This window comes from Hibiscus syriacus, unplaced genomic scaffold (genome assembly GCF_006381635.1).
Source record: "Hibiscus syriacus cultivar Baekdansim isolate YM2019G1 unplaced genomic scaffold, ASM638163v2 tig00112395_pilon, whole genome shotgun sequence".
NCBI lineage: Eukaryota > Viridiplantae > Streptophyta > Magnoliopsida > Malvales > Malvaceae > Hibiscus > Hibiscus syriacus.
The window spans coordinates 79,177-94,854 of NW_024063320.1; the positions used below are offsets into that span (position 1 = coordinate 79,177).

Sequence of the window (15,678 nt, forward strand, 5' to 3'; positions counted from 1 at the left end):
AAATTGCAAATTTGCAGCAATAATCAAATGCGTGATACCGGGACAGTAGCATTATTCATGCGTGAAAAATGGATGAATTATTGCAGCAGTTAATTTATGGTTTATGGGGCCGGTTTAACAATTATAGTCGCGTGATATGGAGCATTATTTTGCTCCTCTCATGCATGCATGCCTACATGATTTGCACGTTTTTAATAGTAGCATTAAAAATATATGAATTATTGCAACATTAAATTAAGGGTTTATGGGGCCAGTTTAGGGTTATATATGGGTTGGTCTTTAGGTCTTGGGTACGGTTATGAAGAAAGAAAGGGAGAAGAAGGAAAGGAAGAAGAAAGGAAGAAGAAGAAAGGAAGAAGAAGACCGGGTAAAAGTTTATTATTTTAAATCATTAGTTTGTTAATTTAAGTTATATTATATTAGTTTGTTTGTTAGTTTAAGTTATATATGATATCATATTTAATGGAGCAAATTAGTTAATTAGTTTGTTAGTTTAGAGTTTAGGGTTTATAAAAAATTATTTAATTAGTTTGTTAGTGTGTTTAATCTTATACTAATTTGTTTGTTGAAGTTGAAGTTATTTTTTAAAAAAAATAATAATTATTGCTTATTTAGTTTGTTAGTTTAACTAAGTTATATTATAATAAAAAAATAGTTTATTAGTTTAATTAATAATTTGATATTTTTTGTTGTTGTGTTAGTATTATATTAGAATAAATTAAATTAATTTGTTTAATTTTTATATTATAATAAAAATATATTGTTAACATTATATTATATTAAATGATTTTTTTAAATATGTTTGTTTAATTTTTTTACAGATTCATTGGAATGACTGACCAAATTCCAATGCTGAGACTTGACAATGAACATATTTCTACTCATTTGGGAATAATGGTGTTATTCTTATTTAGTAAAATAAAATATTTGTTTAATGAATTTTTATTATTAAATATTTCAATATTAATTTATGATTGTGATAAATTTTTTGAAATATTTAAAATTGCAGGAGGACGAGCAGAGAGTCCTTCGTCATCGGCTAAATATTCCGCCCAAGCCACACCAATTGATAGAAGAAAACTTGCAACAGGCTGGATTTTACTATGTAACATTTCTGCGAGAATACAAATTGGTCTCAGGTTTGATCAGTGCATTGATTGAACGTTGGAGACCAGAAACGCACACATTTCATTTGTCGTGGGGAGAATGTACGATAAATTTGGAGGATGTGGCAATGCAACTCGGGGTCCAAACAAATGGGATGCCGGTTGTACTGCAACATGAGTATAAAAATATGGAAGAACTTTGCAGTGCGTTTCTTGGGAAAACGCCAGTAACACCAGAGTGTAAAGGGTGGCTTGTGAAGTTGTCATGGTTGAAGAATCAATTTCAGCTCCAACCAAATAGTACGGGACAAGAAATAGTATATGCAACACGAGCATATATATTGTAGTTGATTGGGGGAAATTTTGATGCCGGATAAATCCGGTAATTATGTTCACACTCAATATCTTCTATTTTTAAGAAATTTTGTGAATAGTAGGCAATATAGTTGGGGATCGGCGATATTGGCGTTCTTGTATCGTGAGATGTGTAAGGCGTCATTAGTCGTGAATGTTAATAATAAAGCAGAGATCGGTGGATGTCTGATGCTGCTACAATCATGGGTTTGACATAGACTTCCGTTTTTTACACCGATTATTCGGACTGCGGTTGGCTTTCCACTTGCCGGAAGGTAATATGAATTCTCTATTTTAATATAAAATATTAATTATAAAATATTTATATTTATTAAAAATATTGAACAAAATTGACATATTTTTGTTTTGATTGATATACAGATGGAGACATAAAATTGAAGGCACATGATTGGTGCACAACAATATTAAAGAGTTCAGGCTGAAGATCGACATTAAAGGGAAAAAAGAGGTATATATAATCTGTTATTATTAATTAATATTTAATATAACTATAATATTTTATTTATATCAATTTATTGCTATTTAATTTTACAGTTTAATTGGAGACCATACGTAGATGCAGAAATTATGGTGTGTGTGTCGCACGATGTTTTTGATGGGCGTCAATATTGGTGTGCTGTTACACCATATATTAATTTTGCTTTTGTTGAGATCCTATTTGCGGATAGAGTGCTGAGGCAATTCGGCTTCCACCAACCTATTCCATAGAGTCCATGGGATCATGACCTCCACCAAAACCTAGATGATCGTCGTCAGGTGAATTGGGTTGAGACGCATGACCACCTCCACAAATTTGATGGTCGCCGTAATAAAAATGTGAATTGGGTTGAGAAGCATGAAACCTACATTAATGCTTGGAACAATAGGCCTTCATTCTTGCCAACTCTTGACCCCATTGAAGACGATGACTTTAATTTTGAGACTTCGACTTACCTTGATTATTTTTGGGATAATGGAAAGTTGTTCTTGACAACAAGGGTAGAAAGGCAACAATTTTTGAGGTTTCAGAAAAAATTTGGTAAAGTTGAATACTCTCTACCGAGTGGGAGTGAGAGTTCATCTCAACAACCTGAAACAGAAATAACCGATGTAGATAATAGTGCACCACAATCGTTCGGCGATGCGGGATCGTTCCATCACGCATTTGATGATTCTACTGTCCCGGCATACGTACCAGAGTTTGTACAGACTGAGGCACCCATCTACTCTCCCATGTTTGAGTCGAGGTATGACTGTGACCAAATGACATCTATGATGTCAAATACAAGTATTTGTCAGTCAATGTTTGCAAGTGAGATGGAAGAGCAAACCGCAATGAATGATGAAGATGGGTACCATACTCCTGAGCAACCGCAACGGCCACAACGCATCAGACGTCCGCCCCGTCATTATCATTCAACAACACCCCGACATCGACAACAATTGTAAAAAAATATTATTTGAAATGTAATATTAAATATTATTAAATTGCAAATGTTAAATATTATCGACATCGACATCGACTTTAAGTTGCAAATGTTAAATATTATTAAAACTTAAATATTATAATATTAAATATGCATGTCTCTACGTGAAATGTAAAAAAATAAATTCGACATATTTAAGATAAAAAAGTACATAAAATTCTTTGCAAAAAGATGTTCAAATATATAAATACATAGAAATACATATATGATTACTAATGAGGAGGCCTATATCTTGGTAAATTAGGACATTTGTTTTTTGAATGACCTTCACCCCTACATAATCCGCATCTCTTTGGTTGACCTCTCTCTCTAGCATGGAAATCCATACTGGTATGAATACGACTGGACTTAGGTCGATCCTTTGGACTTCTACGAAGCATTGGATTTGGCAGTCATTCGTCACGATCCTTTTTGGGCCAATATGATTCATTTGGGATCTGCTTGAATGAATAAATGTAGACATTTAATATCCTATGTAGGTGAAAGCATTCATCAACATAAGTGTATGCGCTTACACCAGCATACATACATGCAGCGACTGCATGAGCACATGGATATTTCCATGCCTGAAAGCGACCACAATCACACCATTTGTGTCGTAAATCAACTTTAAATGTCTGGTCTTCTCCTCCGACGTTACGTCGTATGCATGACACAACAAAAGTATGACCAACTCGGTCGAAATTATGAACAACCATTGATGTTGTCAATAGCTCATTTGCTTCCATTGCTTCCACAACTGTAGGAGCCCAAGTGTGACCTCTATTTATTAGACTCTCAATTTCCTTGCCTTTATCGGACCAAACCTTAGCCAACCTAAAGTACGTCTCTTTCACCATACTCGCTATTGGGAGATGACGTGTACCTTTTAGTACTGAATTAATGGCCACAGCAAGGTTTGTGGTCATATGTCTGTATCATCGACCTTCATCGTATGCTTGCGACCATTTTTCCCGCGGTATTTTTGAAGCCCACTTCCAAACACGCTGATCATCATAAAATACCTTCAAATTTTCCAATCTCTTATCAAAATTTGGTCGGCGTAGTTCGTATCCTGTTTCATAATATATTGTGTTAAACCTCAATCAAAAAACCAAATAAAAAATGCACAAATATTGAGAATAAAACTTACCCATGCTTACTATCTCCTTACGAATGTGTGCGTTATGAAATTGGTCGATACTATTCTTACCAATATGATGGATACAAAATGTCGGATATGCATGCGGAGGTATCCAACGACTTCCTGGTCGTTCAATTGCCGCCAAAATACTTGTTCCTCTATCGGATATCAAGCAAACTCCATCTTCTTGAACGACATATTGACGTAGATGTGTAAAAAAGAAATCCCAAGCCTCTGTTGTCTCTCCCTCAACAATGGTGGGAATATATTTCGCTCACCATCTTGCGCAACTGCCATCAAGAGTACATGTTTATATTGATCATATAACCACGTACCATCTACTTGGATCATACGTTTGCAAAATGGAAATCTTTCAATACATGACTTGAATGCCCAAAAGAGTCTATGAAATATTTTTTCCCTGGCACAAGTTGACCTTCTTCGTCATATGCGGGCATGGTTTGAGACTTCACTATGGTTCCTGGGATAAATTGCTTTATTGCTTGTAGAAAATGTGGTAGCTCATTGTACGATGTATCCCAATCTCCATACGTCAGCTTCATTGCCTTCATCTTCGCATTCCACACCTTGTCGTATTTTACTTGATATCCAAATTGGCTTCGAATAGATGCAGCTAACACTGAACAAGAGATCCTTGGATCCTTTTCAACCATCATCTTCACGTATTCACATATTACATCGGAGTCCAATAGTCGGTGGTCTTGTTCGATTGAGTTTCGCAAACATGTGTGAGGACCATTGTACCTTGTGATGACCCAAGCATCGTACCTTTGAAATTTTGACACTCTAATTTTCCACTTGCACTCTGGGCCATATTTAACACACTTCACGTATAGGGTTTTCTGGTTGGACTATGCAACATGGACATCAACATGGCATTTGATGCAATACTCTTTAATCGCCAGCGTAGCTTCATTTTTTCCTCTAAATTGCACCCCGACCGAAAATTCACCAGAAATTTTGAATGATTCAGCCATTTGGTACGGAGGTGAATGTGGCAAGTCTGGGAATTCAGGTGCCCTCATCGCATCATAATCTATCTCATACATGTGAGGAGTAGCTTCATACGGTGTCGGAACATCATCAATGGCCAAGTCAATTGCACATCCACCAACAAAATTATCATCGTCACCCAAAACGGGTTCTTCTATTTCTTCATCTTCGCTTGAATCATTATGAATTTCTCCCCATCGATTTTCAGCATCAATATCAACAATCAATTCTGAATGTTGTATGTTTCTCGTCTCATACTCTGCTGCTGCGGATGTCCCTCCTACTTCATTTCCACTTTCTAATAGTGATATAAAACTATTTGGGAACCTGTTTTTCGGATCCTCAAACTCACTATCGAAAGCCAATTCAGATGGATTTCGAGCCACATCTTTTGATGACCCAGAAACATCAAATATGTTATGTACATCAACAAATAACTCAATAACTGCTATATTGCTTGACTCATGTGGTCCAATCATAATTCCAATATCATCATCTTCTTCAAGTGGTACTGCAGCATACCTGACTGGGTTGATACATATCATAAACCTGTACATCAAACCATCAACTGCAGCTCGAATTTTTCTTTCTATCTTCTGCTTCATTTCTACAAATGTGATGTCTCTTTTGAACATCATATTTATTGGTTTTTCAGACTGAAAAACAACTCCGACCTCATTTTCCATAATTTGTCCATTATAATAGACAACCGTGAAAAAGTTGTTGTTCATTTTCTCTACAAATAAAAATATATATAAATTGTTAGTTAATAAATTTGATCAGATAATTTCATCAATCATTAAATAAATAATATAATATACTATGTTAATGATAAAATAAATTTCTTATATTTTTTAAATTAGATATTAACGATAAAATGAAAAATATCTAAATTAATATGACTAACTCATTTACGCATACATACACAACAACAAAATCTAACAAATTACCCGTTTATGCCTTCTTCCTTTCATTTCTTTTTTCTTTCTTCAAATCAATATGTAGGTTGGCATAAGTTGTGGAATAATGCTCTGTAAGTGTAAACAATATATTTTTTATTATAATATAAAAATTAAACAAATTAATTTAATTTATTCTAATATAATACTAACACAACAACAAAAAATATCAAATTATTAATTAAACTAATAAACTATTTTTTTATTATAATATAACTTAGTTAAACTAACAAACTAAATAAGCAATAATTATTATTTTTTTTAAAAAATAACTTCAACTTCAACAAACAAATTAGTATAAGATTAAACACACTAACAAACTAATTAAATAATTTTTTATAAACCCTAAACTCTAAACTAACAAACTAATTAACTAATTTGCTCCATTAAATATGATATCATATATAACTTAAACTAACAAACAAACTAATATAATATAACTTAAATTAACAAACTAATGATTTAAAATAATAAACTTTTACCCGGTCTTCTTCTCCCTCCTTTCTTCTTCTTCCTTTCCTTCTTCTCCCTTTCCTTCTTCATAACCGTACCCAAGACCTAATGACTAACCCATATATAACCCTAAACCGGCCCCATAAACCCTTAATTTAATGTTGCAATAATTCATATATTTTTAATGCTATTATTAAAACGTGCAAATCATGTAGGCATGCATGCATGAGAGGAGCAAAATAATGTTCCATATCACGCGACTATAATTGTTAAATCGGCCCCATAAACCATAAATTAACTGCTGCAATAATTCATCCATTTTTCACGAATGAATAATGCTACTGTCCCGGCATCACGCATTTGATTATTGCTGCAAATTTGCAATTTACGTTAAACTAATGCTGCAGGACGAGCTCGCGCGGCCAACATGCATGTCCCAACACAGGGCCACCTTTGTCACCCTTCATATCACGTCTGGAATTTAGTTAATTATTGGTGTAAATAATGCCAAAATTTTAGTTAATTATTGGTGCAAATAATGCCAAAATTTTACTTTAATTAGTGCTGAATTTCTTGTAATATGGAGATAGTGCGTTGAGAGAAGGGGGCCAGTATCACGCATTATATTTCTTGTAATTAGTGCTGAATTATTGCAGAAGGTTGGCGATCGACCTATAAGGTCGCCCCGACTGCATGGCGACCTTCAAGTAATCTGGACTGCATGGCGACCTTCAAGTTCGCCTCGACTGCATGGCGACATACAATCTTCGCCCGAGTGCATGGCGACCTTCAAGCTTCGCCCCGACTGCATGTCGACCAATCTTACTCCTGTATCATTCGCACCATTTGAAGAATTAATCCTTGGAGATCATTATCACGTGAATTATTTTTTTTAAAACATTTTTACGTGAGTTTAGCCATATGATGACACTTCCTTCTAGGTTAGTTATTTCTTAAATTTTCATATGAATAGATAAAAATTAGGGTAAATTATGCATTTAGTATAAAAACTATCAGTTTTGATTTATTTTATTATCTAAATTTTAAAAAAATATTTAAAATTATACTTAAAGCTTAGTTTTTGTTTCATTTTAGTACCCGTTCAAAATTTAACATTAAGTTTTGAAAAAAATTGAAAGATTAGATGCTAAGACGGATCAAAATTGATATCTAAATACTAAACATGTTAAATTTTAACAGAGAGTATAAAAATGAAATAAAAACTAAACATTAATTTTGATTTTAAAAAATTAAAAATTAAATACTAAAACGGACTAAAACTAATAATTTAAGTACTAAATACATAATTTATCCTAAAAATAAACTCAATAATTAGGATCATTGTTTTTTTTAAAATTATCCTCTTATGAATTTTAAATTTGAATAGTTAGATATATAAATTATACATAAGAATTAAAAGAATATGATTGTATGAATCAATTAACATGAAGGATAAAAGAATTATTTCTATTCTTTGAGGTCTTAAATCCGGATAAAAGAATTATTTCTATTCTTTGGGGTCTTAAATTCGAATGATATGAAGGTAAAAAATATAAGTTTTGAATATAAATTAGTTAAAAATTATCTTTTAACCAATTGTATCTTATACTTATCTAATATTAATAAAAAAAATACATAAGATAAAACACACATTTATTACTTAAACTATAATTTTAATCCATTTTAATACTTAAACTTTCAAATTTTATATTTAAAAATTAGGGTAAAGTATACAAATGGTCACTGAACTTTTCAAATGCTTGCATTTAGGTCCCCCAACTTTTAAAACTTGCAATACAGTCACCAAACATTTAGTTCGTTTGCAATTTGGTCCCCAACGTAACGGTTGTTTCACTGCCGTTAGGGTAAATTATATAAATGGTCACTGAACTTTTCATACGCTTGTATTTAGGTCCCCCAACTTTTAAAACTTGCAACATAATCATCAATTACATTCTAAACCCCAAATTCTAAAATGCTTCAATTACATTCTAAACCTCAAATTCCAAAATACTTCAATTACATGTCCAACCCCAAATTCATAATACATTCTCAAAATCTGTCATAACAAACTAAACTTGAAGCAGCAACCCTAAACCCTCAAAACATAACTATTTCGAAAAAAAATTAACCAACTATAAGTGAACAATAAGTGATTATGTTGGTTTTAGGGTTTAGGGTTATGTTGGACATAAATACACAATTCAGTTTATAAAATAGTTGACTCAAAATTTTTTTTATTTGAGTTTATAAAATTTAAATTAAGTCGAATTGAATTGAATTTTCGAGTTTCTGTTTAAATTTAATTATAAATATTTATCATATATAATATTATTTGATTCTAATTCAGTTTAGTTTATAAAATAGTTGACTCGAATTTTTTTCGATTTGAGTTTATAAAATTTAAATCAATCGAATTGAATTGAATTTTTGAGTTTCTATTTAAATTTAATTATAAATATTTATAATACTATAATATTATTTGATTCTAATTTAAATAGTTTTTTAACCATATACAATACATATATTTCTTCATATTTTTTCCATATGTAGTATATATATATCATACAAAGTCAAGGGACTTGACTCAAACTTAAAAATTAATCTACTAATTACTAAATTTTTTGAGATATTCGAGTTGTATTTTACAACTCGATTTTAACTTGAAAATTTTTAAGTTGAGCTTATGAAATTAGTCAATTTGTATCAAAATTTTTGAATCAATTCAAGTTGAAAATTAACTTTTTCGAATCGAATTGAGTATTGTTCACTTATAGTTGGTTAAATCTAATTTTTAAATCATAAACCCAATGTAATCACTTATTTTTATGGACCCAAAATGAACTAAATGTTGTTGATTATGTTGGGTTAATTGATGGGGAAATTTAACATTTAGGGTTATGTTTTGAGGATTTAGGGTTGTTACTTTAAATTTTAGTTTGAAGCATTTGGGGTTGGGCATTTGGGTTAATTGGTAGGAAATTTTTTATGGTAGATTTTGAGAATGAATTATGAATTTGGAGTTGGGTATTAAATTGAAGTATTTTGGAATTTGAGGTTTAGAATGTAATTGAAGTATTTTGAAATTTAGAGTTTAGAATGTAATTTATGACTATGTTGCAAGTTTTAAATGTTAGAGGACCTAAATGCAAACGCCTGAAAAGTTTAATCGGGACCATATTACAAACAAACTAAATGTTTGGTGACAATATTGCAAATTTTAAAAGTTGAAAGACCTAAATGCAATCATTTGAAAAGTTCAGTGACCATTTGTATAATTTACCCTAAAAATTATCAATTTGATTAGTTTTACTTGAAAACCGAAGTAAAACAACATTTCGGGAAAACAAAATTATTTCCAAATAGAGTATACAAGTACGACCGCCGGCCTAAACTTGCCTACCGGCAGCATCGGCGACGAACGGCAAATACGGAGTCCGACCCAAAACACACGAAACCACCCCATAAACAAAACACAAACAGCTAAACACAAAGATCCCCGTATGTCCCCAGACCATCAACTTGAACCCCAACCCAGCCCGACCCGGATTCAGAATCCGGGTCAACAACAGCGGCACCACCAGCAGCACGTCCAGCGTCACCGCCTGCATCGAATTGAACCTCGCGTAATGACTGAAGCTCTGGTTCCGAACAACGCCCAGGTACAGCGCGAAGAACGCCACGAAGCTGGCGTACGGCACGGATCTGTAGAGGCTGAGGAAGGGCAAAACGGGTTCGAAAAGGGTGCCTAATTGGGGGTATTGGATGAACAGATAGCGGCCGTATTGGAGGGAGTTGAAGAACGGGAGACTGTAGGCCGCGACGGAGATTAGCCGGTCGGTGGCCGGAGTCGGGTTCAGCGACATGCGGGTGACTCCGGTCGGTGGCTTTGGGAGGCGGAGCTTGGGTTTGGGGTGGTTGAGGAAGGAGAGATTGGGAGAGGGTTTAGGGTGGAAGGATTTTAGGGTTAGGGGAAGAGAGTAACAAAGAGAAGCCATTTTTTTTGTTGATGATGAAAATGGGGAACAGGCTTTTAGGGCAAACATTATTATAGTGTGAATTGGGCTACATAGGGATAAGGATGAACAAAATTAGAATGACTTCAAAAAAATTGAATTTTCATTTTTAAGTTTGCTTTTTTTATGTTAAATTATTTAAATCATCAGACGGGATAATGGTACGAGAGAATGACAAGTCGACCAACAAAGTCAATTTTAGGCCCATCAGCCGATTGATGACGGAGATCAGATGATGAAAAAGTCAAAGAGTTCATCGTCGATTTTGAGAGATTAAGGTATTTTTCGATGAAATGGAGGTTGGAAAGTCTGGGTTTCATCGATCGACGAATGCGATGACTGGTGATTGTAGACGCGACGGCCGACGAGCCCGTCATTTAAGTTTTTAACGGCAGGATACTAAATGAAACAAAAACTAAAACTTTAGATATGATTTTGATTTTTTTTGAAAATTTAGATATTAAAACGGACATAAACTATGAATATCATTCTAAACTGGTCCCTAAACTTTTGCATCTTCCGATTTTATCTCCAAATCCATTCAAACATATAATTTGTTTCAACCATTGTTTAACCTAAATTTTATCTTTTTCCAAACATATAATAATATAACTTGTTCTAAGAATTTTATTAATAGGAGATGCTATTAGTAGTTTAGTATATACGTATCATTTAAGATTAAATTGAAATGTTGAAAACGTATAGGGACCAATTTATAATGAAAATAATAGTTTGGGGATGAAAAGGTTTGCAGAATAATTTAGAATGATAGTCATAGTTTAGGGGTGAAATTGAAATATTTAAAAGTTTAAGGATCAATTTTAAATGAGGGTCATAGATTAAGGATGTATGATGCAGTTAGCTCTTATAAAAATGAATTTTTACTTTTGTGTTTGAGTTATTATTTATTTTTAAGTTAATGAATCTGGAAAATTAAAAAAAATGAATCGATTACTCACTCATATTAAACTAAACTGCCCGAGTTCTATTCAACTCGGCACAAAAGAATTCAACATAGCATATGGCTTGTGTTAAGGTCTTGAATTTCTAAGAGGTGATTAGGTTCCGGCAGGTTCATCTCATACTCTTGTCGTCCGGCAATAGGCGGTCGACATTCAAGCACTCAGATTCTCGAAGCTTATTTCTGATAATAAGGGATTTAGATCGCGGTTGCGGTCGCGTTTTTGATCATGTCGCATTTAACGTGATTGCGGCCGCGGACCGTTATTTAAAACCATGCACTGAATGGCTTTGATATGCTTTGTATGTTAGTTCCTCCCTGGTTTTGGATGAGGTTTCGATTTTTCGCATTTCGACACTCGAAGCTCGAAACTTAAGTACATTGGTGATGCAAATGCCAATACTTCTCGGCATTCCGACACTCGAAACTTAGGTACATTGGTGATGAAAAATGGCATATAGAGACAAGGGTGCATGTTGTTTCATTGGTGATGCAGCAAATGCCACTACTTTTCGGCATTTAGACGACACTCGAAACTCGAAACTTAAGTACATTGGTGATGAAAAACGGCATATACTTTCCGGCATTTCGACACTCGAAACTTAGGTACACTGGCGATGAAAAATGGCATAAAATGGCTTATAGGGACAATGGTTCATGTTGTTTCATTCATCAACAAACAGAATTGTTATTCAAATGAATATTTCTTCTTAAAGGCATCAAATCAATGCTTCTCTGGGAGAGAAGCACAGCAATCAGTTTCCAAACAACAAATTCCAAGTAACTAAACAACCTGAAGCCTACTCTCAGCAGATAATAGATCCTTCGATGGCGGAACCAATGCAACCGCTCCTCGTAGAAAACTCGAGTACTTCTTATACACAACCTGAAGCCTGCCCTCAGCAGCCTTGGAATGGAAATAAGCCAGCAGCTTAGCACAATCCACGAGCTGCGACTCCGAGTAACCAGTGTGGAACTTGAGTGTGTCGGTCCAAGTCGGAGTCTTGTTCAGAGCGCATCGAGCGGCATACACCGCCGAGGCAGCCACCATCGATGGGCAGAATCTAATGGTCTCGTAGTGCATTATCCCCAACTCGGCTAGGAAATACACCATGCTTTCCGTCTACACACAACACAAAACAACATCAACCATATGTAAATTTTCATCTAAAAACCAACAAGTGACTAAAAGAAGTAAAAAAAAACGCACTTTCGGATCCGGGATCGATGCCTTGATGAACCGAGATAGGAAGACATAGTGTGTAGGCACCGTCACAGTCCATTCGAGCCTTCCCAATATAGTTTTCTCCATCAAAAGTATTTGTTCATGAGTGTAAGCTCTGTCAGCAATGCACACCAGATCATTGACCTCAGGGGGCCATATTTCTTCATACTTGGTGGCAATAAGCATGGCACTCATGCCCAGCAGTTGTAATTCGATCCTCGGGACAACTTTCACCGATAGGAACCGGTCGATCAAGTTGATGGTAAGATAGAGAGCTTCGGGTGAAAGCTCGAACTTTTGATGAACATCGATCAGCCAATCAACAAGAATCGACCTCATCTTCTCATTAATATCGGTCTGCAAGTGCATATAGTCACTTGGCCTGCTCTCATTCTGCATTTTCCACAACGTTTTCATAAGTCCCGGCTTGTCGAAAATCGAAATTATATCTTTACAAGTTAGACATTGATGAAATTTGTTGTTGTCTATTTGCAAACCTCAACAGATTTATAGAACTTGTAGATATCCTCAACATATTCCACACCAGCCAAGTGGTTATTAGCATCTGCTTCATCAATATCATGAACAATCTCCTCCTTTGGCTTGTTTGCAATTCCATGAGCCGCCTGAATACCGAAACAACAACAACAACAAAGTCACCTTTTTGCCTCGAGTTTTCGACAACAATTACTCCAAAAAGAATCGAAAGATCGATTGATTACCTTGCTTCTTGCGGTAAGGGCCGAAGAGAAAGTATGCTGCTTTTTCTTGGATGATTCCTCACTTTGAGTGACTTTCTTATTGTTCTTCATATTAACAACCTTGTCTTTCTTCTTCTCCTCTTTTTTCTCCTTCACTTCCACCACATCCGGGCTGATTTTGATCACTTCCGCATGCGCCGGCACCGGCTTAGCGGCTGGTTTCTTCTGAACAGCCTTCGGCACAGCGGCAAGGCCTCTTTTAGGCACGGCAGCGGCTCCTTCAAGAACAGGAGCTTTTTCCGCATTGACACATAAATTTTTCTGAAATCCAAAACAAACCCAGATTTTGAATCAGGGTTTTCTTGTTGCTTTATTAATCAAAATTAGTCAAATCGGATAAATCGTATATAAAAACAAACCATATTCTTCTCGACGGCGGCGGCGGCTTCGGCATTGGCAAGTAATTGGGCGCAAAAAGACCTTGTGAGTGGACGATGAACCTGCTGCTGGGCTTTGTCATCAACAACCGCGCCTCCTCGGACTTTCACTACGTTCCCAATATCTCCCAACGCACGGCGGTTCCTCCCATCTCCGGCCGCCGCGTTCTTATTCGCCTGCTTCTGAACTGCCGCCCCAGCGCCACCAACTCCGGCCTCGCCTGCTAAAGAAAATCATCATTTCCTTAAACGATCCGTACAATTCCAACAAAATCCCACCAAAACAAACGCAAATCGCAAAGAACCCATTTCTTTTTCTCGCCAAAAATTTTCAAGATAAACCCATAAAAATAATTTCAAAGTTCAAACAAAAAAAGAAGAACAAATCCAAGCAAGTATTCAAGCGATTCCCTAAAATTACCTCTTCCTTGTTGAGGTACAATGATTCTTGAAGCCATTTTTGTTTTTTTTGTTATTGTTGTTATTTTCTCTTCAATTTCGATCTTCTCTTTCGCCTTTCTCTTAGAGCTTTTAGAGAATATAAGAGGAAAAGGGAAGATTTGGTTTCCTTTTGAAGCTAAGGCGAGCCAACGGGCATATTTGATTTTCAAAATACCACCGTTGGATTGTTTCTAATCAGACGGTGGAATTTTCAGAACCAAATTATAGCCGTTAACCTACCTGTCAGTTTAAAGGCTCCACGTGGCTTGTGTGCTAAAATAAAGTTACCCGTTTGCGTTCTAGGGTTTTGCCTTTGTGAATATTTTTTTTATAAAAAGAGTTAAACTACATTATTAGCCATCAACCTATTATTTATTTTCTACTTTGATCATCTAATAATTTTTTTAAATGAAATCATCACTAATTTTACATTTTTTATTTTGAGCGACTAAAAAGTTAACATGATGTTGACTACAAATAGTCTTGGGTTGAATCTGACCTAATTATAACACATGCCACTCAATTCGATATTGGTTTAGGGAAATTTTACTCGATCTAATTTTTAAGGTAAAAACAATGATGGTAGCAGTTTAGGATAAGATCATGATTTTAGTCAATCAGACTCGAAAATAAGTATCATCCACTCGAATCTGACCCGACCTAAAAAATATATATCATCTATCCAATTTTGATCCGACCCAAATTTTTAGAGTATAAATATGATCAGACCTGAGTCTTGACCCGATCAGGTATAAAACAATACCTTAATTAAAAAAATAATATTTTTTAAAGAAATTACATTATTATCTTCGGGTCGGATTTTTTTCACCCTCCACCCAAATTCGACCCGACATCACCCCTTAAAAAATTTAACCCGACCCGACCTGAACTCGAAATAAAAAAAATCCGAACATATCAGATCAGATTAGAACCAGTCAAAATCGAATTAAATTGTCATCCCTAGATAAAACTCAAAAAACATGGATCTAATTGAAAAACATATATATAGATACGTATTATAGTAATTATATAATATTATTTTTTTAGTCGGATATTTTTCACGCTAAATTTGATAACAATTTTTCTTTTTAAAAAAACTCAATCTGAAAGGAGAAAAAATCCATCATATATAATTAGGTCTAAATTCATCATATTCAGGTGAAATACTTATCCTTAATGCTAATATAAATTTAATAATGAATCTATTATGTTTAAATTCAAAACTTTTAGATATAATAATAATTATTTAAACCATTGAGATAAATTCAAGCCTTCCAAAAATAATAATTATCTCTTTAATCACTAAAATAATTTTAATATTAAATTCAATAAACGACATCGTATTGATTAATTCGTGACACCATACTCGTAACACCAAGATCCATGGTCTATCCTTAGCCT

The 15,678-nt window shown here is 34.4% G+C and overlaps 2 protein-coding genes across 3 annotated transcripts; both read right to left on the reverse strand.

Moving 5' to 3' along the window:
* Window positions 1–9,822: 9,822 nt before the first annotated feature.
* LOC120178999 (protein TIC 20-II, chloroplastic-like) lies at window positions 9,823–10,535 on the reverse strand. Its single transcript, XM_039184736.1, has one exon. It carries the CDS (start codon window positions 10,492–10,494, stop codon window positions 9,886–9,888), a length of 609 nt encoding a protein of 202 aa, XP_039040667.1. The 5' UTR covers window positions 10,495–10,535; the 3' UTR covers window positions 9,823–9,885.
* A 1,562-nt stretch (window positions 10,536–12,097) lies between these two features.
* On the reverse strand, window positions 12,098–14,356 carry LOC120179011 (G2/mitotic-specific cyclin S13-7-like). 2 transcript variants are annotated; one of them, XM_039184747.1, is made up of 6 exons: window positions 14,258–14,356; window positions 13,819–14,057; window positions 13,421–13,720; window positions 13,196–13,324; window positions 12,684–13,091; window positions 12,098–12,596 (listed from the first exon to the last, which is right to left on the reverse strand). In XM_039184747.1, exons 1-6 carry the CDS (start codon window positions 14,292–14,294, stop codon window positions 12,258–12,260), a joined length of 1,452 nt encoding a protein of 483 aa, XP_039040678.1. In that variant the 5' UTR covers window positions 14,295–14,356; the 3' UTR covers window positions 12,098–12,257. The 2 variants fall into 2 exon arrangements, with proteins under 2 accessions (XP_039040678.1, XP_039040677.1); XM_039184746.1 differs by having other exon boundaries at window positions 13,819–14,060; window positions 14,258–14,335.
* Between the last annotated feature and the right edge of the window lie 1,322 nt (window positions 14,357–15,678).

Coding starts and splice junctions, on each gene's coding strand:
- LOC120178999 (XM_039184736.1), bottom strand. CDS start 10,494: ATGGCTTCTCTTTGTTACTCTCTTCCCCTAACCCTAAAATCCTTCCAC.
- LOC120179011 (XM_039184746.1), bottom strand. CDS start 14,294: ATGGCTTCAAGAATCATTGTACCTCAACAAGGAAGAG. Junction 13,092..13,195: donor AGTTCTATAAATCTGTTGAG/GTTTGCAAATAG, acceptor TGGAAAATGCAG/AATGAGAGCAGGCCAAGTGA. Junction 12,597..12,683: donor CATCGATCCCGGATCCGAAA/GTGCGTTTTTTT, acceptor TGTTGTGTGTAG/ACGGAAAGCATGGTGTATTT.